Raw genomic sequence first — 25,473 nt, 5'->3', positions numbered from 1 at the left:
TTATACATGGACACAATGTCTTTATTTTGGGCTGAGGATTGAACCCATTGCCTCCCATGTGTGAGGCAAGCTCTGCCACTGAGACACAGCCCCAGCCCCAGTGTGGCCATGTTGACTACACTAATCCTACCTACCCAAGAACATGGGAGGTCTTTCCATCATCTATGGGAGATCTTCTTCAACTTATTTCTTTAGTGTTCTGTAATTTCCATTGTAGAGGTCTTTCACCTCTTTTGTTAGATTGATTTCCAAGTATAATATTATTATTTTTTTTAGTATAATATTATTTTGAAGCTATTGTGAATGGGGTAGTTTTTCTAATTTCTCTTTCAACCAATTCATCATTGGTGTATAGGAATGCAATTGATTTTATGTGTGTTGATTTTTTTTATTCTGTTAGTTTTACAGTATTTTAATAAAATGTCTTAATAAAAAGCACAGGAAGCTACAAAACAGTCACTTGTTCTATACAAAAGTACTTGTATTCTTTAGAATAAAATATAATTCAAAATTATCTAGACTCCCCAAACTGTATTTTTGTTGTTTTTTGAAATTGTAGGGTAAAATGGCAACAGGAAACATCAGTCATAAAGAAAAATCAGTTGAAATAAACCATGAAATTGCTCACCATATTAATAAACTACCAAAGCAAGAGGATTCTAAGAGGAAAAATGAAGGTAATTTTAACAACTTTAGCAGGTCCTGCTTAGGGCTGTGGGTCTAGCTCAGTGGTAGAGTACTTGCTTGCCATATGTGAGGCCCTGGGTTTGAGGATCCCAAGTACTAAAAATAAAAGTCTCGGGGCTGGGGATATGGCTCAAGCGGTAGCGCGCTCGCCTGGCATGCGTGCGGCCTGGGTTCGATCCTCAGCACCACATACCAACAAAGATGTTGTGTCCGCCGAGAACTAAAAAATAAATATTAAAAATTAAAAAAAAAAAGTCTCCTTTATTCTTACTTGATTGTTTTTGAACTGTGAATTACTACAGATGTGTACAGAGGCACACACACAACAAAAAGAGTTTACAGAATCAATCCAAGGAGCACCTTATACTCAGTACATTGGTTAAGTGTAGAAGAGGGTTGAGAGAATATAGCTTGGTGGTAAAAGGTATGCCACGAGGCCTTGGGTTTAAGTCACAGCACCAAAAAAAGAAAGAAAAGAGAACATTGGCACTTCTTAGAACACCCCACGGGCCCTTCACAACCTAAGCCCTTGCCCGCCCACCACAAAGGACCACCATCTTGGATCATTTCCTTGCAATCTCTCTCAGCTCCCTGTGCTGCGTGTGTCTGTTAATCCAGTTGGGTTGCCAGAGAAAGTACCATTAACTGGTGGCTTGAACAACAGACATTTATTTCTCACAGTTCTCGAGGCTAAGAAGTCCAAACGGAAAGTTCTGACCACTTGGTTCCTGGCCTGCAGAGCCATCTTCTCACCACATCTCCATTTGTTCTCTGCTCAGCACCTGACTGGAGGAGGCCAGGAAGAACGCCAAGGCCCTGGCTTCTTCTTAGGTCATCATCCCAACACCAGGCCTGCCCCATCCTTAGTACTTCATTTAATCTTAATTAAATTAATTCCCTAAAAGCCCCCTCAGGGCTGGGGATGCAGCTCAGTGGAGGTGTGCTTGCCTGGTATGTATCACACCCCAGTCTTGGGGGAAGGGGTGGGCGGGGAGCTCCATGTCAGATACAGTCCTACTAGAGGTTGGGGCTGCAGCGTATGAAATTGGTGGATAAGGGGAAATATAATCATCAACCCATAACAATATACCCTTCCAAACAGAAGTGTTCAGCTTTGAACAACTGAGTCCCAATCTAGCTGATTAAAGGGCACTATTTCCAGGAAAAGATGAGCTAAACAGAGCCCCAGCTTCAGCTCCCCAGAATGAACAGGGGCTCCATAAGCAGGTGAGGGCATGAATTGTTCTTGGAGACAGAAAAGCCATCAGAGGAAGAGCCTCTGCCAGGACAGGTGAGGTGAAAGCCACGGGGTGATGTCCTCTAACCTGGACAGGGAAGGGCCAGAGGGGAGAGGGAATGGGCTGCTCAGAGCGTCCAGCCCTAAGATCACCAAAGCTTACCTCCAGCTTTCAGGAGGCCGCCAAAGGAGAATGCTTCTGTGGGTGCAAGGAGAGGCCGCAGGCTGCAGGGGACAGTGGCAAGTGCAGCACTCATCAGCCATGGACGAGGCAGGCCAAGACCCTGATGTACCTGGCACTGGGCCCTGGGGACAGCATGGAGCGGGGTCCTGGTCTATCTCTGCCTCTGGGTGCATGGCTGGGATCTCCTTGATTTCCTGCAGGCTTCTGTCACCACCTTCTCTACTAGATCTTCTGTTTCTCAAACCAGGTCCTCCTCCTCCTCAGTGAGCCCCATTGTGTGTTAAAGAGCACAGCCCAGCCTCCAGGAGCTCCTTGAGGATGGGTGGGTGGAAGGTAAACCTGTTCCTTTCATCAGGAAATGTCATTATTCCATGAGTATATTTGATTAATAATCACTTGGAAAGAACATTCCAGGCTGGAGATCATTTTCTTTTTGAATTTTGAAAACATTACTCCCTTGCTTTTGCTTTACATCACTGCTAACATGCTATTTGGCTGAAATTCTGCAAGGCTGGGCAAAAATAATTTCTGAGGAAAGAACAGTGAACTATTTGCAGAGACCACTTGGGGCTCCCTCAGAGTGGAGAGCCCTTGCTCAACACATCAGACCCTGCAAGGCCCACACCTTAGTTGTGGGGCTAAAGAAGGTTTAAATCACACAGTTTGTCAGTCCCTGTCTGCAGTGTGGTGGACACTGATCGTCATCTGCACTTTCACTGTGGTCACTACTCCACTAATGTCTTGCGTTTATTTTTTAAATTTATATGTGTAATTCATATTGTCCTAGAAAGTTTGGGCTGGGGTTGTGGCTCAGTGGTAGAGCACTTGCCTTGCATATGCATGGCCCTGGGTTCAATCCTCAGCACCACATAAAAATAAATAAAATAAAAGTATTTAAAAAAAAAAAAAAAAAAAGAAAGTTTATTCATTCAAATGACAAATTCTATTTGGGCCTATAGTATGCGCCTGGCACTGTTCCAGCCACTGGGAAGGGAGCAGTGAACAAATGCGAAAGATCCAGCCCCAGGCCAGCGGTGAAGGCCAGCGGTGCAGGCCAGCAGTGCAGCCGGTGCTGAGTATGCAGGGAGCCCTGGGTGCAACACCCAGTACCCAAAGGACAAAAAGATAAACACACTGCCCTGCGGTGCTCGCACTGTGGCATGGGAACCACTTTCCCTGTCAGCTCACATCACCGCCTCGTTCTTCACAGTAGCCCAGAATCCACAGACACATGACAGGCTTGATTAACCACCACTCCTCTGACAAGTCTGTAAACCGTGTCGCAGTCGACATCTCGCTACCTCCTTTTGTGCATTTCTGTAGGCTTGGTCCTAGAAGTGAGGTGGTCAGGCCTATGAGTGTGTGCACTAGGAATGTCACTGGACACTGCCAAGTTGCTGTCCAGTGAAGCTCTACCAATGACACTCCCGCCAACTGGAAATCACATGTCAACTGGATGTGTGAAAAGTGTTCTCCTTGTTTAAACTGGCACCGCTTCCAGCTAGTATTGTCAAACATCTGTTAGTAACTTGTCAGCAAATTTTGTCTATGAATATCATTTTTATTTTGGTTTCATGATTTCCAGTTATTTGGGATCTCATAGGAAAGTAAGACTTTTCAAGAGGGTCAATAGAAGACACCCCTCTCTGTGTTGTAGGATCTGTTTTCTTCCCTCTGCCGTGGTGCCAGTGTGCTTGTCAGGAAGGGTCAGTGCACCAACACGCATCTTGAAAAAAGAATCCACTGATTTTAAAGGGCACTGCCTTCTCTGCTTTTCCAATACAGATTTACCAAAGGAAGAGGAAGATTTGGAAATACAAGCGCCTCTGGAGAATACTGGAAGACAGAAAGAGAAAAAGGAAGATCAAGAAAAGAAAGCCATCTTGCAAGAACAAGAATTACCAACAAAAAGAATCCCAGTAATTCACCCTGAAAGAGAAAGCAGTCCGGGAGGTGAGCCCGTGAAGGACAAGTTCAAAGACAGCGTGCTGACGCAGGACAGCGTGCAAACGGCCGACCAGACGCCCGAGAGGTGCAAGTGCGCTCCTCCCAGCTCCAAGCTGGCCTGCAGACAGCGGAAGCACTATTCCTTCTCCGAGGCCACAGAAAACCTGCACCAGGGGCTGCCCGCGGCGGGTGGGCACATGGACATGGGCAGCACGCGGTGCGGGCACAGCTTCAGCAGACACCAAGGCAGCACAGAGGACGGGAAGCTGGTGAGCAGGTACGAGCCCTCCTTCGGAAAGTCCTCCAGAGCGAGAGCCAAAGACACGAGCTTCAAAGAGAAGAAGAGCAACCTCATGGAAGAGCTCTTTGGGTCATGCTGTGTCTTAAAAAATGACCAGATCAGTCCAGCTGCTGTGGACAGATCCGAGGAGGCTCTGAAAAGTAAGGCGGCACACCAGGCGCCTCCAGGTCAGGCCTCCGCAGGCCACACTTTCCGAGATTCTAACCTGACGGTGGTGGATTCCATCCAGTCATCTTCACCTACAGAAGGAAAAAGAAAAGTAATGAAGTATAACCAGTCAACATCCTGATATGTGCTTATGTCATATGCTGCTGCTCATGTGCTTTTAATCTCACCATTCCTAACAGGAGAGGTTGTGTGTGTTAGTACTTAAATTGATCTTAGAGCTAATTTTTAAAATCCATTGTATATTATCCAATGGTAACATTTTAAATATAAATTTACACCTATTTTTCTAACTTATTTTTTGAAGCCGGGTTTATTACACAGCTTTAGTATTCCGTGGACTCCTGGCTGCTGCCCTCTAGTCATTGTGTGAGTACAGAAAGTTATAAGGAAACATTAGAATGCTACTTTTAATCTCTGAGGAATAAAATTGTGGCCAACTTTAAATTTTTTTTTAGTGTTCTCTACTTTGGCTTTCTTTTCATGTTTTCTGTCATGAATAAAACTTTACAATCAAGAAAAAAATTATTTTTTAAATAAAAACAGATTCATCACCTGAGGATGCAGATCTACCTTCTGATAGAGAAGGTACTCGGACACTCTTGCTGTAAAAGAAAAAGAAAAAAGGGGGGAAAAAAAGAAGCTAAAGATGCACAGAAGAGGCCAGAAGTCAACGGGTCAGCCGCAGACAGGTGGGAGCGAGCACCAAGCAGGGAGGGGAGGGAGGCTCTGCAGCCAGCGTCCACCAAAACCCGAGAACCTGAGCATCAGGCAGACATCCAGGGCCCACCTGGGCAGCCAAGTCGGGTCCCTTCCCCACCTAATCCTGACACTCCCTCCAAAGGGTCTGCAGCCTCAGCAAACTACAACCCTGTGTGTATAAGATGCTGAGATTTTGTGGCCAAAGTCATCCCTCATCTTCTGGGACAGCTTGAAACTGGATCACCCCAGGGTCTGTATACCTAGAACTGCAGGCTGGCAGGACCCCATGGCAATAGAAATGCAAACCCTCTCTGGAGGAACCTAGGCCTTAGGAAATCCTAGAGCTCTGGGGCTTGCCGGGTTGGCACTAGTGTGGTGGGTGAGAGAGGAAGACATGGATCCCAAGCTCACCACATGCAAAAATCAATTCCAGGTGGATTAAAGGCTCCACTCTAGCCAGGTGTGGTGGCACACACCTGTAATCCCAGCGACCTGGAAGGCTGAGGCAGGAGGATCATGAGTTCAAAGCCAGCCTCAGCAACTTATCAGACCCTGTCTCAAAATAAAAACACACTGGGGCTGGGCCTGTAACTCAGTGGCAGAGTGTTGGCCTAGCATGTATGAGGCACTGGGTTTGATCCTTAGCACCGCGCAAAAATAAAGGCATGTTGTCCATCTACAACTATAAAAAAAAAAAAAAAAGTTATTTTGTAGTTGTAGTTGGACACAATACCTTTATTTTATTCATTTATTTTTATGTGGTGCTGAGGATAGAACCCAGGGTCTTGTACATGCGAAGTGAGTGCTCTACCGCTGAGCCCCACCCCAGCCCACAAAAAAAAAAAAAATTAATAAAAAAAGTTAATGGGGCTGGGGCTCAGCGGTAGAGTGCTCACCTACCACATGCCGGACACTGGGTCCGATCCTCAGCACCACATAAAAATAAAATAAAAGCATTGTGATGAACTACAACTAAAACAAACCAAAAAAAGTTACAAAATAAAACATACAAAAAAAGGGCTGGAGGGGCTGTGGCTGTGGCTCAGTGGTAGAGCACTTTCCTGGTATTCGTGAGGCACTGGGTTTGATCCTGGCACCACATACAATAAACAAATAAAATAAAGATATTATGTCCATCTACAACTACAAAAATATTTTTTTAAAAAAAGGGCTGGGGATGTGGCTCAGTGATTAAACGCCCCTTTAAAAAAAAAAAAAAAAAAAAAAAAAAAAAAAAAAAAAACTCTGCGCAGTTTCCCCACTTAAAGTCACTCTTTTTTCTCTGTGCATAAGTATTTTATGGAGAGGTCATGAGACAATGCAAATACCTTGCTGGTACATTTCCATCCATACATTGTAGCATACCATTTGGCCATCCTTCCTTCTACATTCATTAATTGAAATCTTTAGCAGGGGGGAAAGGTTCCCTTTTTTTCTCCTTATTTATACTAACATGAACTTTTAGGTATTTTATTTTATGAATTATAATCCTTACTTATTTTGTCCTCAAGTTGTTCCAGACTAGGCCATTGGGAGCTTTTTCAAGTGGGTCCCCATGACCTTTCAACAGGCCCCCATCATTAACCAAGTAATCAAAGTTAACATCATTACCACTGTGAGATACATCAATGCACTGCATTAGCAAGGTGGTCTTCTTGTCAAAATGCCTAACCTGAATTCAATCGTGAATGCACATCAGACCACTTCAAATTGAGGTTTTTCTATAAAATAACTAGCCAGCAATCTTCAAAACTGCCAAAAATCTTGCAGGAAAAAGACTGAAAACCTATCCCAGGTTGGAAGAGATTCAGGAGACATAAGCAGCAAATGTAATGTGGATTCCTGGACTGGATCCTGGATCACAAAGACTTGTGGGGCAATGCACACAATTCAGTAAGACCTAGAGGTTAGTTCTATTTTATCTCCTGATTTGATAGTGGTTTTATAGTTAAGGTGTTAAAACATTTGTGGAAACTAGATGAAGGCTATGCAAGAATTATTTGTGCTATTTTTGTAAACCTGAAATTATATTAAAGTGAAAAGTTTGCTTTAAATGTAACTATGAAAAGTCGAATAGTACTAATTTTACAAGACACATAGGGAAAAGATCACTTTATGATCTTTGGCTAGGTCAGGATCCTTAAGATACAAAAGTATGAATCGCAAAGGAAAAGGATAGGTTATGAATGATATCTGTTCAACAGATGATCTATAAACAAAGAGAAAAGAGAAGACCCAAACGTGCAGAAGACTTGCTTCACACTAGTGAATACATCTTAGTATTCAGAATATATAAGGAATTAAATCAGTAAGAAAGGTCAGTCTAAGAAACGGGCAACCAGGATCAGGAATTTCAAGAACAGGATTAGACACTCTATCTTGTTAGTAGTCAGTAAACACGAATAAAACCTCTCAACAAAAGTAAAAAAGGAGGGGCTGGGCATGGTGGTGCTCCCCTGTAATCCCAGCAGCTTGGGAGGCTGAGGCAGGAGGATCGTGATTTCAAAGGCAGCCTCAGCAAAAGCGAGACACTAAGCAACTCAGTGAGACCCCATCTCTAAATAAAACACAAAATGGGGCCAGGATGTGGCTTAGTGGTTGAGTGCCCCCGAGTTCAATCCCTGGTAACCCCCCTCAAAAAAAAAAAAAAAAGTGAAAAAGGAGGCCAGTATCAAGCCTTGGCAACAGTATGGATCAAGTAGAATTTTTTTGTACACCAACAGGAGAGTATATATATTGGTTCCCCCACTTTGGAAAACATTTTGGCATTACTTAGCAAAATTAAATAGACCTATAACCTATGAGCCAGCAATTTGAGTCCTGGGCATATGCCCTGGAGAAGCTCTAGCACAACACCTGCCACAAGACCTGGCTGAGAACGCTATGACAGCACTGTCTGTAATGGCAAAAAGCCACAAACAAGGGGCTGGGGATGTGGCTCAGTGGTAGAACACCCCTGGGTTCAATCACCAGTACCATGAGGAAAAAAAAAAAAAAAAAAAGATCAGGAAGAAATTTAGTGAACATGAAAGAATAATAGAGTCCAATGTCTTTAACCACAATATTGTCAAAAACTCACAATATTCATTCAAGACTGAACTCCTTGGAGAAGAGAACACCCTCAAGGTTGAGAAAGGAAGCATCAGGCCCCAAACATGCAAGCAGAAAATCTGTCCCACAAACACCCACACCCCCAAAGGCAGCAGGAATGGCCTGGCCTGGGGGTTACCTCAAACGTCACACCCTGGAAAATTCTGACAGTTAACTGGTATCACCTCAACCATGAAGAAAACGCACTTTTTATATGTCTTATGGTCCTGGTAGAAAATCACTGCATGATTTTTTTTTTCTTTCAGTTAAATATTCCTGACCTAAATATGATGGGAGGGCCGACATAGTCTAAGCAACTGTCTCTAGCCCTGAGGGCACGTAGGGCATCACTAGAAAGAAAATCTTTTATGGGCTGGAGCTATGGCTGAGAGGTAGAGTGTTCACCTAGCATGCGTGAGGCACTGGGTTCCATCCTCGGCACCACATAAAAAAATATATATATACTGTGTCCACCTATAACTAAAAAATATTAAAAAAAAAAAAGAAAGTAGACATTACCAAAAAAACAGGGTCTAAAACATAAGCAACAAAAGTGCACAACAGACATCCTCGGTTAACACAAAACCGCACAGATCTCAGATGTCACGGAGCGGGAGAAGTCACGTCTCAAGTGGTCAGAAGTAGCTCCCTGGTGTTTCAAGTCCAGGCTGGGGGCAGTGGGTTCCCACAGGCCCCCCGACACACACCCAGCACAGGAAAAGCCACGCAAGGCCAGAGCCCAAAAGCGCAGGGAAGGGAAATCCAGTCCCACCAGCACTGTCCCTTGTGGTGGCAAGAGAGGAACCGCAGGAGAGTGACTGTCGGTTTGTCATGCAGAGGTTTCCCAGCTGGTATACCACAAGTTTACAACCAAACTAGTAAGAAGAGAGTTTGAAGTACATTTTGAATCAGAGGTGTCTGTTTTTATGTAAAGCTGTTTTAAAATATGTAATTTTAATAAACACTTTGTATATATTTCCAAATATATACAAAATATTTTGAATAAAAACCCCATAAATATGATACACACCACATATAGGAAAAAGCAAAATTCAGCAATCCTAGTCCCATGGAATCAGAGGCTGTGCTTTCTCAGTCTTTTTCTGTACTTTCCAAGTTAGATTTTTAAAGGTAAATAAACAGGGCTGGGGTTGTGGTATAGAGCACTTGCCTAGTGTGTGTGAGGCCCTGGGTTCGATTCTCAGCACCATATATAAATAAATAAAATAAAGGTCCATTGACAAAAATGAATAAATAAAACAAGAATTATTTTCTTTTCAGGTTTTACTTTTATAACTTAAAAAAGTTACTTTACAAGCACATACATCAGTATTCATAAACACATGGATATCTTAGAGAAATCATAAGAAACTGATAACATGAGAACTCTGAGAAATTGCGTAACAAGATGGTATCCCTTTCTGTTATCTTTTTAATTCAACTCCATACTTATTATTTACTTAAAAACAAATATACTTTTTGAAAAAAAAAAAATGATGTGCAACATAAAGGACGTTTCTATTTCCCTACGTAATCTCCCCAGACCCTTCATGAACTCTCAGTCTTTCCTCAGTGAGACTCGCCACAATTCCGGCAGCATCAACTGGAAGGCAGAGGGTCTTGTCTGGGCACTTCACACTGATTGGTGGTCCGCGGACGCCCTGCTGTGCTGCACCTGGCTGCCCACTGATTTCCGTATGACCATCACTTGAGGCTGTAGCTTGCTGGGAAGGGGAGGGAGGCAGGAGCCTTCCCAGTGCTAAACTCCTAAACTCCGTGGAGGCTGCCACACTCTGGGCGGCCTCCTGGGCCACTCTGTGCTCCTCTCCTGTGGGCTTCTCCTCCTTTACAGCCGAAGCATCTCCTGTGTGGTGTGAGACTCCAGAGCTGCCATCAGGTCCTCCTGATCCTATCTGCTATGAGCACTGCTGCATTTCCAGGTCTGCACAAGTCATGAAGTAAGGTGGGTGGCTGGGAAAGTCTGCAGTGTCTTGTGAGTTTAAGTTAGTGGAACCTCAAACCCACCCTGTTGGGCCTCAATATGAGAATAAACTAAAGGAACAAAGCACTTTGTCTTTTCACAGTATAATCAACTAAAATAATAATGATCTACTTATTAGATCATGAGAAACACAAGAATTAAGAATATGATCTTTGGGCAGGGGGCAGTGGTGCACACCTATAATCCCAGCAGCTTGGGAGGCTGAGACAGGAGGATTGCGAGTTCAAAGCAGTCTCAGCAACAGCGAGGCAGTCAGCCACTCAGTGAGACCCTATCTCTAAATAAAATACAAAATAGGGCTGGGATGTGGCTCAGTGGTCAAGTGCCCCTGAGTTCAATCCCCAGTACCCACCCCACTAAAAAAGAATATGATCTTTTGAAAACCAGTGACAGAATTTAGCTGTACTGTGCTATGGTTACACACCAAGTTAACAGCCAAGCCTCTCACCACTTGTCAGTTACAAATCGTTTACAACAAGTAAGTGGTGACAAGGAAGTAAGTAACGCCAGCACTTGCAAATATTTTAATTAGAAAATGTGCCTCAAAAAATAGATCTAGCAGAATTATACTTTAGAGGTCAAACAAGTATCAGTTCAGATTAATTTAATCAGACTCCCTACTTTGTGTTTTAACTTTGTTCCATTCTACTAAGCATAAATATTAAATGCTTACAAAACATACTTAATTTGAAATGCTTAAATACAAAACAATTCATTATGGTCTCATCAGTACATTTATAAAGCACTGTAATGAAAACTAACAGCTCCAAATAAGTAAATAATATACACTATGCAAATGTTTATCCAACAAACAACATTTAGACATAGAAAAAGAACAAGCAATGTCAATTAGTGTTATTCTTTCAGTTATACTACATGAGGCAAAAAAAACAAATGTTCAAGTTCTAGTAGTGATAAGATTAAGCTACTTTCTAAACTGAATTAAAAAGTACTTAAATTGTTAGAAAATTTTGACTTTCCAGTTGGCAACAAAATAATGTGCCAAAAGACCAAATCAGTGTTTTAAAGCCAGCGTTAGGTGGTTGATGCACACGTCCCCAACTGCAGAACACTGGGATTCTCACAAGAATCTCACCAAAAGCCCAAGAACATATTCAACAAAAAAACTACCCTGTGTACTCTGGGTTTTTTTTGTTGTTGTTTTTGTTTTTTTAAGTGGCAATCAGACTTTTAACCTAATAAGAGAACTATTTTTGTAAGTCATACAGCTAGGCCAGGTGTGGTGGGGCACACTTGTAATCCCAGCAACTCGGGAAGGCAGAGGCAGGAGTTTGAGGTCAGCCTGGGCAACTTAGCGAGACCCTGTCTCAAAATTAAAAATAAAAAAGGCTAGAGTTGGGGCTCAGTGGTAAGGAGCCCTGAGTTCAATTCCCAGGACAACAAAACAGTCCCCCAGCAGTGTTCATCTCCTCTTCAGCTGAAAGGGTGAAGTACAATCGCCACAACCTTGTTACAAACTAAAATCCAACAGGTAATTCCAACACCACCTGAAAATAAAAAAATTGAACATGAGAGCATGCAGACAGGCTCGCCACACTTCCTGCCTGTCACCTTCAACTTAATTACAAGAAATTACAGGACTGCAATTCCTTCTGAGCAGTGTGGGGTGAAGAAAGGCTAAGTTCATGGGTTGAACTCTGTCAGACTTACACAGATCCACAGGGCAACATCATTACTAAGCAGAAATTACACTGAACACAGGCCCTGGTTTGAGTTCCCTTTCCTGCCAGAAAGATGCATTACTATGTATTATAACAACAGATTGGAAGAACTCTGCTTAGTAAAGAAAATTCACTAGTAAAAAGTGAATTGATACAGTGCCATGATCTACATGCTTGTACCTCCCAAACCACATGCTGAAACCCTAACTCCAGTGACAGTGTAGGAAGGGGGGCCTTTGAGGTTCTGAGACCTGAGAACTCATTCTTGCATTCATTACAACACCTGAGGACAGGCAAGAAGGAGCCACCTATGAACCAGAAAATGCATCCTCAAGCCAGGCACAGTGGTGCACACCTATAATCCCAGCAGCTCGGGAGGCTGAGACAGGAGGATTTTGAGCTCAAAGCCAGCCTCAGCAATGGCAAGGCTCTGGGCAACTCAGTGAGACACTGCCTCTAATAAATAAAACACAAAATAGGGCTGGGGATGTAGCTCAGTGTTGAGTGTCCCTGAGTTCAATCCCCAGGAAAAAAAAAGCACCCTCATCAGACACAGAACCTGAAGCACCTTGATCTTGGACTTCCAGCCTCCAGGAAACAGAATAGTAGGATGATATGTACCAGATGTTCTTAGCTACATCAGATACATGGAAAAAAATATACTTCTATAAAAGGTGTTATCAATAACTAATGGGCTGTTTGGTTGTTTTTGTTTGGTTGGTTTTTTGGGGGTACCAGGGACAGAACCCCAGTCGCTAGGATTACAGGTGCATATTACAATGACCAGCTTGGGTTTTCAATTGTTCCTGTATTTCTTTTTCTTTCTTTCTTTCTTTTTTTTTTTCTTTAATAAATGAACTCCTGTATTAGGACTACTTAGGAAACAATGTATTCAGTAAGACAAATACTGATAATTGCAGATGACTGATTTGGAAGATCATTCAATTTTTTTGTACATCATCAGTGTTCTGGTATTTCTAATCACTCTTCAATAACATGTACTATTTTTTAAATTTCTTTTTAATATTTAGTTGTAGGTGGACACAATACCTTTATTTTATTTATTTATGTGGTGCTGAGGATCGAACCTAGTGCTCCACACATGAGAGACAAGTGCTCCACCACTGAGCCCCAGCCCAGCCCAGACATGTACTACCTTTAACATCCAATAGAGGTTATCTTTCAAAAGTAAAAGAAGGGTTGACAGCAGCAAGTGTGCAGAAAGGGCAATCTTACTACAGACTGAAAAGACAGAATTTGGGAACGAGAGGTAGTGTTTAATGAAGGGTGCATCAGAATCCCCAAGTTGGGCCTGGTTCCTAGAAACAGACCCCAGCTGATTCGAGTCTGCTCTTTAACACTGCAGTGACCATGGACAAGTCAAAGAGCTTCTCTGGACTTTAGTTTCTTGACTGCAAGCCTCGTACAAAGCTGAGACAAACCACAGCTCGCCAACAGATGGTGAGTGAGGACGATGCCAGGTAACTCAATCGCCCACCACACACCTCTGCAGGGTCTTCCACTGTGTTTTCCAAAAAGTTCTTACCTGCTACTCTGGTAGGGAAGGCTACCAGGCGGTCTAGCGGTGTTATCCATTTACTCGGCACAACAGCCACGGGGACAGAATAATACTTCCAAATGAGCGAGATCATCAAGGCTGCCTGGAAAGACACTTCCCGTGAGTAAAGACCACGTGCCATCACACAGATAATCACAGGGAAGAAGACGGAAATGTAATGAACACTGAGACACTGACAGTCCCAAGCTCTGTCAACCCAGTCCTCAAAGCCAACAGAACAGACATACCAGCTCTGCTGTCCAGGGCTGCAGCCTCGAGAAGGAACATCTAGTTGAGGAGAGCTCATAAGCACGTCCAGAATATGCTGCCAACAAGCAGCTGAGCGCTCTCCCGGGAACTGGCATCTTTACTATTTCATTATGAATCCACATATACACTATGTAAGTTAGCCGATGAGCTGACCAAGTCCTCACATAAGACAGGTGTTCTGTTCCCACTGCCTGTCTCTGACTAGCTGAACTATAGCTGAATACAACAGAGAAAGACAGAAGCACACCCTTGCCTCTAAGACCCTTGAAAAATGAGCTAATGCCCCCAACAGCTGTGTCAGTGTAGGAGTGCACAAGTGAACCCCAAGTTTCAAAGTTGAGTGGAAAACTGAAGAGTGGCTTTCTGTCCCATTCATGATCTTGAATATGCCATGAAAATGAACAGACTTAAAAGGGACACTGGGGTAACCCCTGTGTCTCTGAACCAATGTGGCATCAAATACAGTGCCTCAGATCATTTCACTTCAATGTACCCCAAAACCTGGACTTTGCAAGGTAGGTTTTTGAATATTTCAGCTCAGCAAAGACCACACATAATGTTAAACTCCTCTCAAGCAGCCAAAGGCCTGCCCTGTCAGCAGCACAGCCACAGCCTCATACAAGCAGCAACAGAGGTGGCAGCCCCAAGGGAAGCCTCACAGCAGAAGTCTGCAGCTAAGAAGCTGGGGCCTCGGAGTGCTGTCTGTGCACACCAGGGAACAAGTACTATCCAAAATGACTGCAGATCTTAGAAAATACAAGCCTTGTAAACTTCTTACAACATCCCCGGGCCCTTAAAACTGTACTGGAACAGAGGCAAGGTGGGAACTCCCAAGAGGTCACTTCAGGGTTCATTTGCCAAAGTCCCAACCTCTAACAACTCGGCCCCAGAGAAAGGCTCTCTATCAGTGTAATTAAAAATTCACAGGTGGGGCTGGGGATGTGGCTCAAGCGGTAGCGTGCTCGCCTGGCATGCGCGGCACTGGGTTCGATCCTCAGCACCACATACAAATAAAGATGTTGTGTCCACCGAAAACTAAAAAATAAATATTAAAAAATTCTCTCTCTCCTTAAAAAAAAAAAAAAATCAGTCAAAAAAAAAAAAAAAGAAAAGAAATTCACAGATGTCAGAGTCACATGCTGGAGGACCCCATGACATGGCAGCTTAGTGTTCTTAGGCCTAAGTTCCACAGGCCACAGCATCTGGAGACAAGTCACAAAGGCCCTGGTGACAGTACACTTACTTGCAATATGTAGAAAGCAACACTCATCACCCATTTTATCTTGGCTAGTTGAGCTGTCCGTGCTTTCACTGAAAGGAAAAAGAGAAGCAGGATGAACCGTGATGCAGTCCTGATAACAGGAGAAGACACTTCGACCACAGACACTCTGCCTCAGGAAGCACCTCCAGGTACCGACAAAACGATCACCCGAGACATTTAGAAATATAAGACAGAACTTCTTAAAAGTCATCAGATTGTGAGGTCAGGACAGCTTCACTTTTGAGAACCCTCAAAATTATTCGCCTCCACCAGAGGTTCTTTTTATAATGCCTTGTCAACAGTAATAAATTGTCTTCCCTACTTCCTGGTCTACATCACACAGAAACCCTAAGCAGGAGTCTAGATGGTCCCCAGCCTAAAGATGTGCTTTCTGTACCTTGAAGACAGCTCTCTCACCACGCACAGGCCAGCAGGGCCTTCAGCACATGGCTGTCCTTCACTCAGATCACGACGGTTTTGGGCATTTTCCAGAGAGCAGAACAAAAAGCCCTGAGAACCCACTACAATATCTTTTTCTAAGATTCCTTCAGAAACATGCTGAATTTGAAAATGAAACCCTAGGGCTGGGGTCGTGGCTCAGCTGTAGAGCACTCGCCTAGCATGTGCAAGGCCCGGGGTTTGATCCTCAGCACCACATAAAAATAAATAAAGGTATTGTGTCCAACTACAACTAAAAAATAAATATTTAAAAAAGAAAATGGGCTGGGGATGTGGCTCAAGCAGTAGCGCGCTCGCCTGGCATGCGTGCGGCCCGGGTTCGATCCTCAGCACCACATACAAATAAAGATGTTGTGTCCGCCGAAAACTAAAAAATAAATATTAAAAATTCTCTCTCTCTTTAAAAAAGAAAAAGAAAAAAGAAAATGAAAACCTACAAAGATACATTGACTCCAAAGAAAATCTAAAAGGATTCTTAAATGTTTCTGTGTTTAGAATGCAAAGGTTCACCAGCAAATCAGGAGAAAGTAATATTTATTACTGGGTTTCTTCCAGACAACATAAAAAATTTCTATCAACATTTAGAATGCCTAAGAAGCAAAGCCTGTGTCCTACGAATCCATATATAGAGAATTCTCTATTAACCAGCTCTCGCGACACTTTCCAGGTGCCACTCACTGCAATACCATGAGTCTTGAGCTTGTCCGTCATCTTGTTGATCTTCCTTTCCAGCCTGGCGTATCTGGCAAACTCGTCCATCATGTTGACCGTGGAGAGCTCTTGCTTCATATCCTGGATCTCTGCCCTCATCTGCGACTCCTGCTCTGCATCCTTCTGCAGCACCCTGGACATCTGGCAGGGTGGAAGGCTGAGATCAGTATCTTCCCATGTGGGGTAGAGAACGGCTCCGCAGCCCTCCCCTTTCCTTATATGTTCTGACTGAGAAACACAGTGTGCTTTCTACTGTGACCCAGCCAGCTGCCTATTTTCCTTGCAGGCTTGAACCCAAGATGTGGCTTTGAACATTCCCAGATCCTTACATGGGTCAGGCTGTTGCTGGAAAACACTGGGTGATTAGCTTTGTTGCTCGACATGTAGAAACTAGCCACCCTCAGAAAAGCCGCTCAAACACCCACATAATGGGGGCTGGGGTTGTGGCTCAGTGGTAGAGAGCTCGCCTCGCATTCATGAGGCACCGGGTTTGATCCTCAGCACCACATAAAAACAAAATAATATGTCCATCTAAAACTAAAGATACATAGATAAATATTTTTTAAAAAACACCCACATAAACTCTGTAATCCAACCCCCTTGTGGAGGACATACCTAGGAAAAACATCTTATTTCTTTTTCACTGTCACAAGGATGGCTATGTTAATTCCCCTGAGAAAAGCTCTGCACAAGTTATCCCAGCGTTTAGAGCTTCTTTCTTTGGAATCCCACCCAGCCCTGTCTTCAGATGGTTTGGAACAGCCTCTTGAGGGAACCCCCCTGCCATGGTTTTTGAGGTGACTCTGGCCATGTTTGGCTGGACAGGACAAACCAACATCATATTGCTGTGCCTTTCAAGCTGCCCAATGACCTACATGGCCAGGCTGTGGCATTTTCCTAGCCTTTCCAACAGCACAAAGAAAGCCCAAAACTCTTGAGCTGAGGTTGACACTCAGTAGTAGAGCACTTGCCTCTCACGCATGAGGCCCTGGGTTCTATCCTCAGCACCACATAAAAATAAATAAATAAAAATAAAGACATGTGTCCATCTACAACTAGGAAAAAAAATTTTTAAAAAAGAGAAAGCCCCAAATTCCCTTGAATTTGAATGACTATACAAATGACATTTTTCCTTCTGCAGATATGTCCATGGATTGCTACAGTACAAATGTGTGTATTTTTTACTTATAAGAATCCATAAAATAAGCATCATAAAATAAAAATCAATTCCATCATCACAGCAGCCATTTAAGTGACAGGGAACATAATCCTGTTTCCATCCTGAAGAACTGAGTCCCACATTAGATGGGGCTGAGAAGGTGGGGGTGCAGGGCATCAGTGATGAGGTAGAGGCCTAGAGCAGGGTATCAGAGCCCAGTGGGGAGGGTCTTCCCACACAGGGGCACCTGATCAAGGCAGGTCAGGGCCAACCATAGTGACAGAGGACCCCCAAGACAGTGCTGCCAGACAGGGCGTCAGAATCTGAACAGGTGAGGAATACAGATGGCAAGTCAGAAAACAGGAACCCCACCAAACATGGCATCAGAAGCCAAGCAGGAATGAAGCAGCCATCCACACTGGGTACAGGTGACAGAGGAGATAGGAGATTATGTGCAAGGACATTACATAAGCATTAAAGGTAAGGAGTGGGCTGGGGATGTGGCTCAAGCGGTAGCACGCTCGCCTGGCATGCGTGCGGCCCGGGTTCGATCCTCAGCACCACATACCAACAAAGATGTTGTGTCCGCCAAAAACTAAAAAATAAATATTGAAAATTCTCTCTCTCTCTCTCTCTTCTTTAAAAAATTAAAAAATAAAAAAAAATAAAGGTAAGGAGAGTCGGTCTTCTGTCAGAAAAAGACAGAAATGGGTATTGGGAGAGAACTAGAACTTAGAACTGGAAATATGGATATGAACTCATGGTTTGAAAAAAAGTACTCTCCCCAGCAAGACCCAGAGGACTTCACGGGCAGAGGAATCCTGTATGGAACTGCAGCTCACCTAGACTGACTGCCACCCAAAGGCCTCTCCCCCTCCCATATACCTATGCCAGGGGGCCAGGAACATGAGGATGAGATGACAGTGGCCGCCAGGTGGCGCCCACCAACTGTTCAAGATGGGCCTGGGTCAGAGCACTGCAAGGGCACACTGAGGAAGAGAGGTCCTGGTGGGGGAGCGCTGGCCTCTAGCAACCTGCCCGGCGTAATGAGCAAACACCCCAAAATGGAAGTTCTGTGCCAGTGGACGAGAAGCAATGAGAACACAGGACCCCTCCTGAGAGAGCCAGGCCGACACTGAACAAAACCAGCAAGCATGGCCCTGATGCGAAAGTCAAGGCCAGCCCCCTCTGAAAATCAGCTGGTGGGAGGATGACACAAGCTGCCTGGCTCCTCCCTCCAGGACTTCTGGGGACAAGCATGGGAACATCCCTGGACACAGGATGGATGTTCTTCCATCTAGGGAAGGGACCAAGGCCCCTGCAGAGCTCCAGACCCTGAAAAGCCCAGATGCCACTCTCCACCAGGGCCAGCACCACCAGCTGGAACCTGAGCACTAGCAGAGCTCCAGGCCTGCAGCTGCCCCTCCTCCTAGGACACTGGTCCCCTCATAAGAGCACCCCAGACAGCTGTATACTGTTCTCCACCCCAGGGACCCCAGGCAGGTCCTGGGAGTCGGCTGTGTCCTAACACTTGGAGACTCACAGCAGGGACTTGCTGAGTGCCTGACTGCTTTGGAACAAGATGTCTAAGAAACATGCCACTTGGGCTGGGGATGTGGCTCAAGTGGTAGCGCACTCGCCTGGCATGCGTGCGGCCCGGGTTCGATCCTCAGCACCACATACCAACAAAGATGTTGTGTCCACTGAAAACTAAAAAGTAAAAATTAAAATTCTCAAAAAAAAAAAGAAAGAAAAGAAACATGCCACCCACACAGATCCTGCAGTGTCCACCTCTCCCTCAATCCTCTAGTGCAAAGGGAGATGGCCACATTTTCCAGCAAAAAGTGAAGGATGATTTTGAAAATGCTAGGGCTATAAAACAGTGGTAGGCCCCACAAACCTAACCCAGAGGTGGCCTGCACCATACCCAACTGTCCGCAAAGCTAGGTATCCAGGACGAGCTGCTGGCGGCACCTACACACAGCCTGTGACTCGCCAGGACCCTCACCCCAGCCTCTGCCACACCAGGCCCCAGGCGCTACCCGTAGTATGAGCCTCCTGCACCTACACAGCAAATCAACAAAGTGGACTAAAAGGGCAAAAGACTTGCCCAGACAGCTTCCAAAGAAAGTATGCAGCTGTGAGGGTAGAGATAAAGATGGTTTCTCTTACTGCACACTCACAATGCAGGGGCCGCTGTGGTACCAAAATGCACAGGGACTTCCAACCAGCAAGCAGCAATCAACTCCAGAGATACCAGCGAGGTGTCCTCTAATTCATTCAACTCTGACACTACCTACCAAGAAACAGTGTCAGATCCCACAGGTATAGGGCTTAGTCCCACAGGACAATCCTCACCTCAAACACTGGTTACAAGTTCCAGCCTCTGGAATTTCTGGCAGACAACTACAAATTAGAGTTTCCATGAGTCGCTCTTTAGGTTCCATTAATTTGCTAGACCAAGGCCTGGGAGTATAGCTCAATAGTAGAGGACTTGCCTAGCATGCAAGAGGCCCTGAGCTCAAGCCCCAGCACTGCAAAAAGAAAAAAAAAAAAAAATTTGCTAGCCCAGCTGGCAGAACTCAGGGAAACACTTGTCGATTTCACAAAGGATATGTTAAAGGATACAGATAAGCAGCCAAGAGATGTGAAAAGGGAGGTCTGGAAGAATCTAAGCATGGGCACCCCATCCCCAGTTGAGGAGGACCCTCTCAGCACATAGATGAGTTCCTGTTCACTCTCCTGTGAGCCTTCACATGTTAGGCTGGCCAGAAGGTGCCACACCTCTCCTTTGGGAGATCTCACTACAGAGGCATAACTGATGAATGGACAGCCACACAGGAATGGGAGTGGACATAAAGAGTAAGGCCTACTGCTAATGAGCTGAGAAATTTCTTTGTGCTCAGCTCTAGACAGAAAAGTGGAAGATTATATTTTTGGTTTCTATGACCTGTCTCAGGAAAGAGAATCTTGATTCCTATGGCCTGCCTTGGGGAGAAAAGGCAGGTGAAAGGAGGATGGGAGAAAATTGAGAGACACAGAATTTGCTTTCTGAGGCCTACAGTGCCCCCAAATTATTTAAAATTTAAAAAAAAAAAAAAAAAGATCTTTAATCTTCATTGCTCTGAAGCTATTCCAAAATAACATTCATGGATGTTATGAGCCAGGAGCCACAAACAAAAAAACAAAATAAATCATAATGCCACAGACTTCCATAAGCACATGAAGAGATGCTGGGAAATGCAAGTCAAAACTACAGTGACAGACCACTCATCTATCAGGATGGCAACTGGTTAAAAACAACAATAACAAAAAATAACAAGTACACTGAGTGGGAATGCAAATGGCCTGGCCACTGTGCAACCAGTGTGGCAGCTTCTCAGTAGAACTAAACCAAACAGAATTCCCATCTGATCTAGCAATTCCACTTTTACCGGAGATTGAAAGCAGGGGCACTCTGCCACCGAGCCACACTCTCTCAGCTCCCCCTTTTTAAATCTGGAGACATGTTCTCACTAAGCTGCCAAGGCTTGCATCAAAATTGCAATCTCCCTGCCTCAGCTCCCTAGTAGCTGGGATTACAAGCGCGCACCACCATGCCCAGCTCTAACGATTTCACTTGTGATTATACCCAAAAGAGTTGAAAGCAACTGGGGTTAGGGTTGGAGTTCAAGTGGTGGAGTGCTCGACTAGCACATGTGAGGCACTGGGTTCGATCCTCAGCACCACATAAAAATAAAATAAAGATATTGTATCCACCTAAAACTAAAAAAAAATAAATATTAAAAAAAAAGAAGGGGCTGGGGTTGTGGCTCAAGCGGTAGCGCGCTCGCCTGGTATGCGTGCGGCCCAGGTTCGATCCTCAGCATCACATACAAAGATGTTGTATCCGCAGAAAACTAAAAAAATAAATAAATAAATATTAAAAAAAAAAAAAGAATTGAAAGCAAGAAAGCAAGAACTCAAACACAGATTAATACATCCACTTCTAGTAGCTTCACTTATAATAGCCAAAAGGAAGAAATAACCCAAGTGTCTATAAACAGATGAAAGGATAAATAAACAGGTGCACGCATGTAATGTAATCCCAGCAACTCAGGAGGCTCAGCACGTTAGCAAGGCCCTAAACAACTAAGACCTAAGCAAGTGAGACCCTGTCTCAAAATAAAAAATAAAAAGAACTGGGGATGTGGCTTAGTGGTAGAGCACCCCAGGGTTCAATTCCTAGTACAAAAAAAAAAAAAAAAAGATAAATGGATAAACAAAATGTGGTACCAATATACAGTGGAATATTATTCAGTCTTTAAAAAGGAAAGAAATTCTGACATATGCTACAAAATGGATGAGATAGTATGCTAAGTGAAATAAGACAAAGGAAAAAAAGCTGTGGTTCCACTTACATGAGGCTCCTAGAGTAGCCAAACTGAGACAGCAGAATGGTGATTGTCAGGGACTGGGGGAAAAGAACAGAGCTATTTTGTAATAGGCAAGAGTCTCAGCTAAAGGCTGATAAAAGATTCTGGGATAGGGATAGAGTAATCTGCAAAACAATGAGAATGTCCTCCCGCCACTGGACTGTACAGCTAAAGATGACAAGGATGATGATGATGATGATGAATTTTATGTTATGTGTACTTTACAACAAAAAGAAAAAAGAAATGTTTTAGTCAGCTTTTTCACTGCTGTGACCAAAAACCTGACAAGAACAATTTCAGATGACGAAAAGTTGGTTTGGGGCTCACAGTTTCAGAGGTCTCAGTCCATAGATGGCCAACTCCATTGTTCTGGGCCTAAGATGAGGCAGACCATCATGGCCAAAGAAAGCAGCTCAGGACATGGCAATTAGGAAACAAAGAGCTCTGTTCAAGGGGGACAAAATATATACTCCAAAGGCATAACCCCAGGGACCCACCTCTTCCAGTCACACCCTACCTGCCTATCACCCACTTAATCCTTCCAGTGTATAAGGCGCTGATTAGGTAAAGGTTCTCAACACCCGATCATTTTACCTCTAAACTTTCTTGCATCATCTCACATATGAGCTAAACCATAACAAAAAGCAAAAGACAGCTCTTCAGCAGTCTTTCATGCAAAGCTTAGAACCTAGGATATTCTCTTAATCATCAGGTGGCATCAGGAAAAATTCTGAAGGGGAGCAGGGGTTAACAGAAAATCCTCTATACTTCAGGGAAAGGGGTTAAGGCCCTAGAATACAGTTTTGCCCAAAACAGACACTCGACCAATCCTAGTAGAATAAGGCAAAGAAGCAGAAGTCCTGCCTAGTCTTAAATATGCCACCACCACCAATTTTTATTAGGAGAGAAAGAGCTGTTTCTAGTCTGAAGTCTCAGTCTGAGTCAGACAGCCCCTCACTTTTGCTGTGAGCAAAGAGAGGGTGCCCCGCTCCCCGAGCCCCTGCCCTACAAATCCCTTCCTATGCTCCGGTAGGCAGGAGTGCAGAACTGGAAGAAGCACAAGGCAAGGCTCCAACCTCCACCGAGCAGTCACTAGGTGGATGACTTAGTGCAACTACTAAACTCTTATCTGGCCTCCTCCCCCGGGAGGTGAGAGTCGTAGAGGACATCCCCCTCTCACAGCAGCCGGGACACCTGGCCGCCAGGCTGAGGCACTCACTGCCGGGCGACACGTCCCGTTGCCCCCTCGGACCCCAAAAGCATCACACTGTACTGGGATTCTCTCTTCACCAGTCTCCCCGCCCCGCTCGTCCCAAAATGCGGGCCCCTGCAGCTGGACTCCGTCGCTCCGGGACCTGGCACGCGGACCAAGCAGCGAGGCCTTGGGAGGCCTTGGGAGGCCCCGTCCCGGCACCCAGGGCCGCTCGAGGCCAGGGACCAAGGCTAACCGGACGGCGGGGCTGGCAGCCGCGCGCCGGGCACCTTCTCCGGTCGCCGCCGCCACCCACGGCGGGAAGGCTGCGGCCACGTGAAAGCCGACCAGGAGCTGCGGCGCCTCCCCGCTCGGGAACCGGCTGCGAAGGGAAGACTCTGCGCCTTCAGATGCTGGGAACCAAAAACCAAAATCACCTCACGACGGCGGCCGGCACGGCGCTGCGGCCCCGGGGCGGCCGGCCTGGGACCCCCGAGCGCGCCAGCGGGCCCTGCGGCGGTATCCCCACCGGCCCGGGAAAGGCAGGCAGCACTTACGAAGGAGGACAAGGACGGAAGGAGGATCCGCAGGACATTGCACCCAAACACGAAACAGAGCACCAGCAGCCACGCCCAGCGGTCGGCCTCGGCCGCGCTCATCCCGGACGCTCCCCGCCGCGCCAGCACCGCTACGGAAGCTCCATAGGGACCAAGCCGGCGGGCGCGCCCGCGCCTGCGCAATGTATCCCACCGGCCGTGCTGCGGCGTGTCCGTACGCCTGCGCACTGCGCCGCCTTGGGGAAGAGGCGGGGTCGACTTTTCCTCCCAGTCTCCGTGGAGCGCAGGATATGCTGACCTTCCCCTGGCCTTCCTGGGTTCCGTAGTGGTGTTCTAACCATCCCGCTACCTGGGGTAACCAGTCTTCCAAAATTCCTATTGGGTCATCGTCGCAACTGCAATTTGGTCATATATACAAACCATTTGTGTTATTAATACTTTATTTAACTTGACCCACTTTTGTTCCTAAGTAAACTTACTTTAAAATAAAATAAGCCTTTGGTTAAACAAAAACTACCTTATGGTGACAGGTAACTGAAAAATGTTTTCTCAGCAGTTTTTATATGTAAAATATCTTGAGTGCACATTTCAGAAACTAAACACTAATAAATTTAAATGACGTATAAAATTGCATGCTTGAAAAATAAGTTCATGAATCAATAGACAATGTTCAGACGCTGGAGACGTATTCAGTGGTAGGGGCTTGCCTAGCAGGCACCATGCCCTGGGTTCAATCTCCAGCACCAAAACAAAATCATTTACAACCAATCTAATAATAAAATTTAGGTGAAGATCAGGTTTTGCAACAAAAGAATCACAACTCATGTCTGTGTGGTGTATAAAGCAAAAGATCTTTTGTTGTCTTTTCTGTCATGGTTAGGTTCTGAGAACTAATTCCTATCCAAAATAATGCAAGGATCTGTGATTCTACAAATTTGTTTCCAGAAAACACGTGAAGCACAGGTATTCAACAGCAGTAGAATGAATTATTTCCACGAAAAAGCATATTAAGCTGATAGGTGACTGCTAAACTAACCAAAACAAAACAAGCTTGGGGCCTCTCCCCATAACCGTCCCCTCCAGCTGGACCCCCCCCCAAAAAAACTGCAGCCAGGCTCCAGGGTCCCCCAATCCCATGAGACTTCGATCCACGGAGAAGGAGAATCTGCCTGCCGCATAGTATGGCCAAGCCTCCCCCTCCTTCAATCAACCCCAGCTGAACACCAAGGAATTAGTAGGAATCAGGTTTATTGGCTGCAGCTAGGTCCAGAGGAAGGCTTTTGCCTAAATCAATTCATTCCTCCGATCCCCAAGTTCAGAAATGTTTAGAATTTTAGGCCCAGTGTGTAGGGGGAGAGGGCGCTAAGAGGCTCACCATGGGTAGAAGTCCACATAAAAGTAGGGTTTTTTTTTTTCCTACTGTTCTGGACAATCAACCCAGACCTGGAAAATAAATCAAGGACACTCTCTAAGAAAATCAGTGCCCGGGAAAGGGAAATTTACCTTCCTCTCATTTGTACATGTACTCCTATCTTTGGGACTGTAGAGGACTTTCCCTAGGATCCACCTACTGTCCTTTGAAAGGCAAACGCCTCTGTGAAGGCTCCAGGCGGCCAATAGAGGCCTTGAGTTAGTCTCCCTTATGTCTGCTTCTGTAAACATATTTCCCACCTGAAAACTTTTTGTTTTTTACAAAAATTCTTGCTCATAGTCTAAGAACAGTTTGGTGAGAGTCTTTGGAAAAGCTTAATTAAGATTTTCTGTGGGGCTGGGGATGTGGCTCAAGTGGTAGCGCGCTCGCCTGGCATGCGTGCGGCCCGGGTTCGATCCTCAGCACCACATACAAACAAAGATGTTGTGTCTGCCAAAAACTAAAAAAATAAATAAATATTAA

At 45.0% G+C, this 25,473-nt stretch overlaps 2 protein-coding genes across 3 annotated transcripts in view; one reads left to right on the top strand and one right to left on the bottom strand.

The window, feature by feature from the left end:
* LCA5L (lebercilin LCA5 like) overlaps positions 1-4,645 on the top strand; it is a gene marked incomplete at its 3' end in the record, with an annotated part of 52,479 nt that extends 47,834 nt beyond the window's left edge. The window contains exons 9-10 of the mRNA XM_081301990.1: positions 560-677; positions 3,894-4,645. Coding sequence (XP_081158116.1) covers positions 560-677; positions 3,894-4,645 — 870 coding nt within the window. The remainder of the gene's footprint in view (positions 1-559; positions 678-3,893) is intronic.
* Positions 4,646-9,562: 4,917 nt separating this feature from the next.
* Positions 9,563-23,760, bottom strand: GET1 (guided entry of tail-anchored proteins factor 1). Of its 2 annotated transcripts, none has more exons than XM_081300960.1 (5): positions 23,460-23,760; positions 16,232-16,397; positions 15,069-15,136; positions 13,544-13,658; positions 9,563-11,823 (listed from the first exon to the last, which is right to left on the bottom strand). In XM_081300960.1, exons 1-5 carry the CDS (start codon positions 23,679-23,681, stop codon positions 11,750-11,752), a joined length of 645 nt encoding a protein of 214 aa, XP_081157086.1. In that variant the 5' UTR covers positions 23,682-23,760; the 3' UTR covers positions 9,563-11,749. The 2 variants fall into 2 exon arrangements, with proteins under 2 accessions (XP_081157086.1, XP_081157087.1); XM_081300961.1 differs by having other exon boundaries at positions 9,564-11,823; positions 23,580-23,741.
* Between the last annotated feature and the right edge of the window lie 1,713 nt (positions 23,761-25,473).

Source organism: Spermophilus citellus (genome assembly GCF_964194105.1).
Source record: "Spermophilus citellus genome assembly, chromosome: 7".
Taxonomy (NCBI): Eukaryota; Metazoa; Chordata; class Mammalia; order Rodentia; family Sciuridae; genus Spermophilus; species Spermophilus citellus.
Note: the sequence above shows the minus strand (reverse complement) of the source record. Positions and strands in the feature narration are given on the sequence as shown.

Coding starts and splice junctions, on each gene's coding strand:
- GET1 (XM_081300960.1), bottom strand. CDS start 23,681: ATGAGCGCGGCCGAGGCCGACCGCTGGGCGTGGCTGCTGGTGCTCTGT. Junction 16,398..23,459: donor GTGCCGGCCGCCGTCGTGAG/GTGATTTTGGTT, acceptor CCACCCTGCCAG/ATGTCCAGGGTGCTGCAGAA. Junction 11,824..13,543: donor CTTCCCTACCAGAGTAGCAG/GTAAGAACTTTT, acceptor TTTTATTTTCAG/GTGGTGTTGGAATTACCTGT.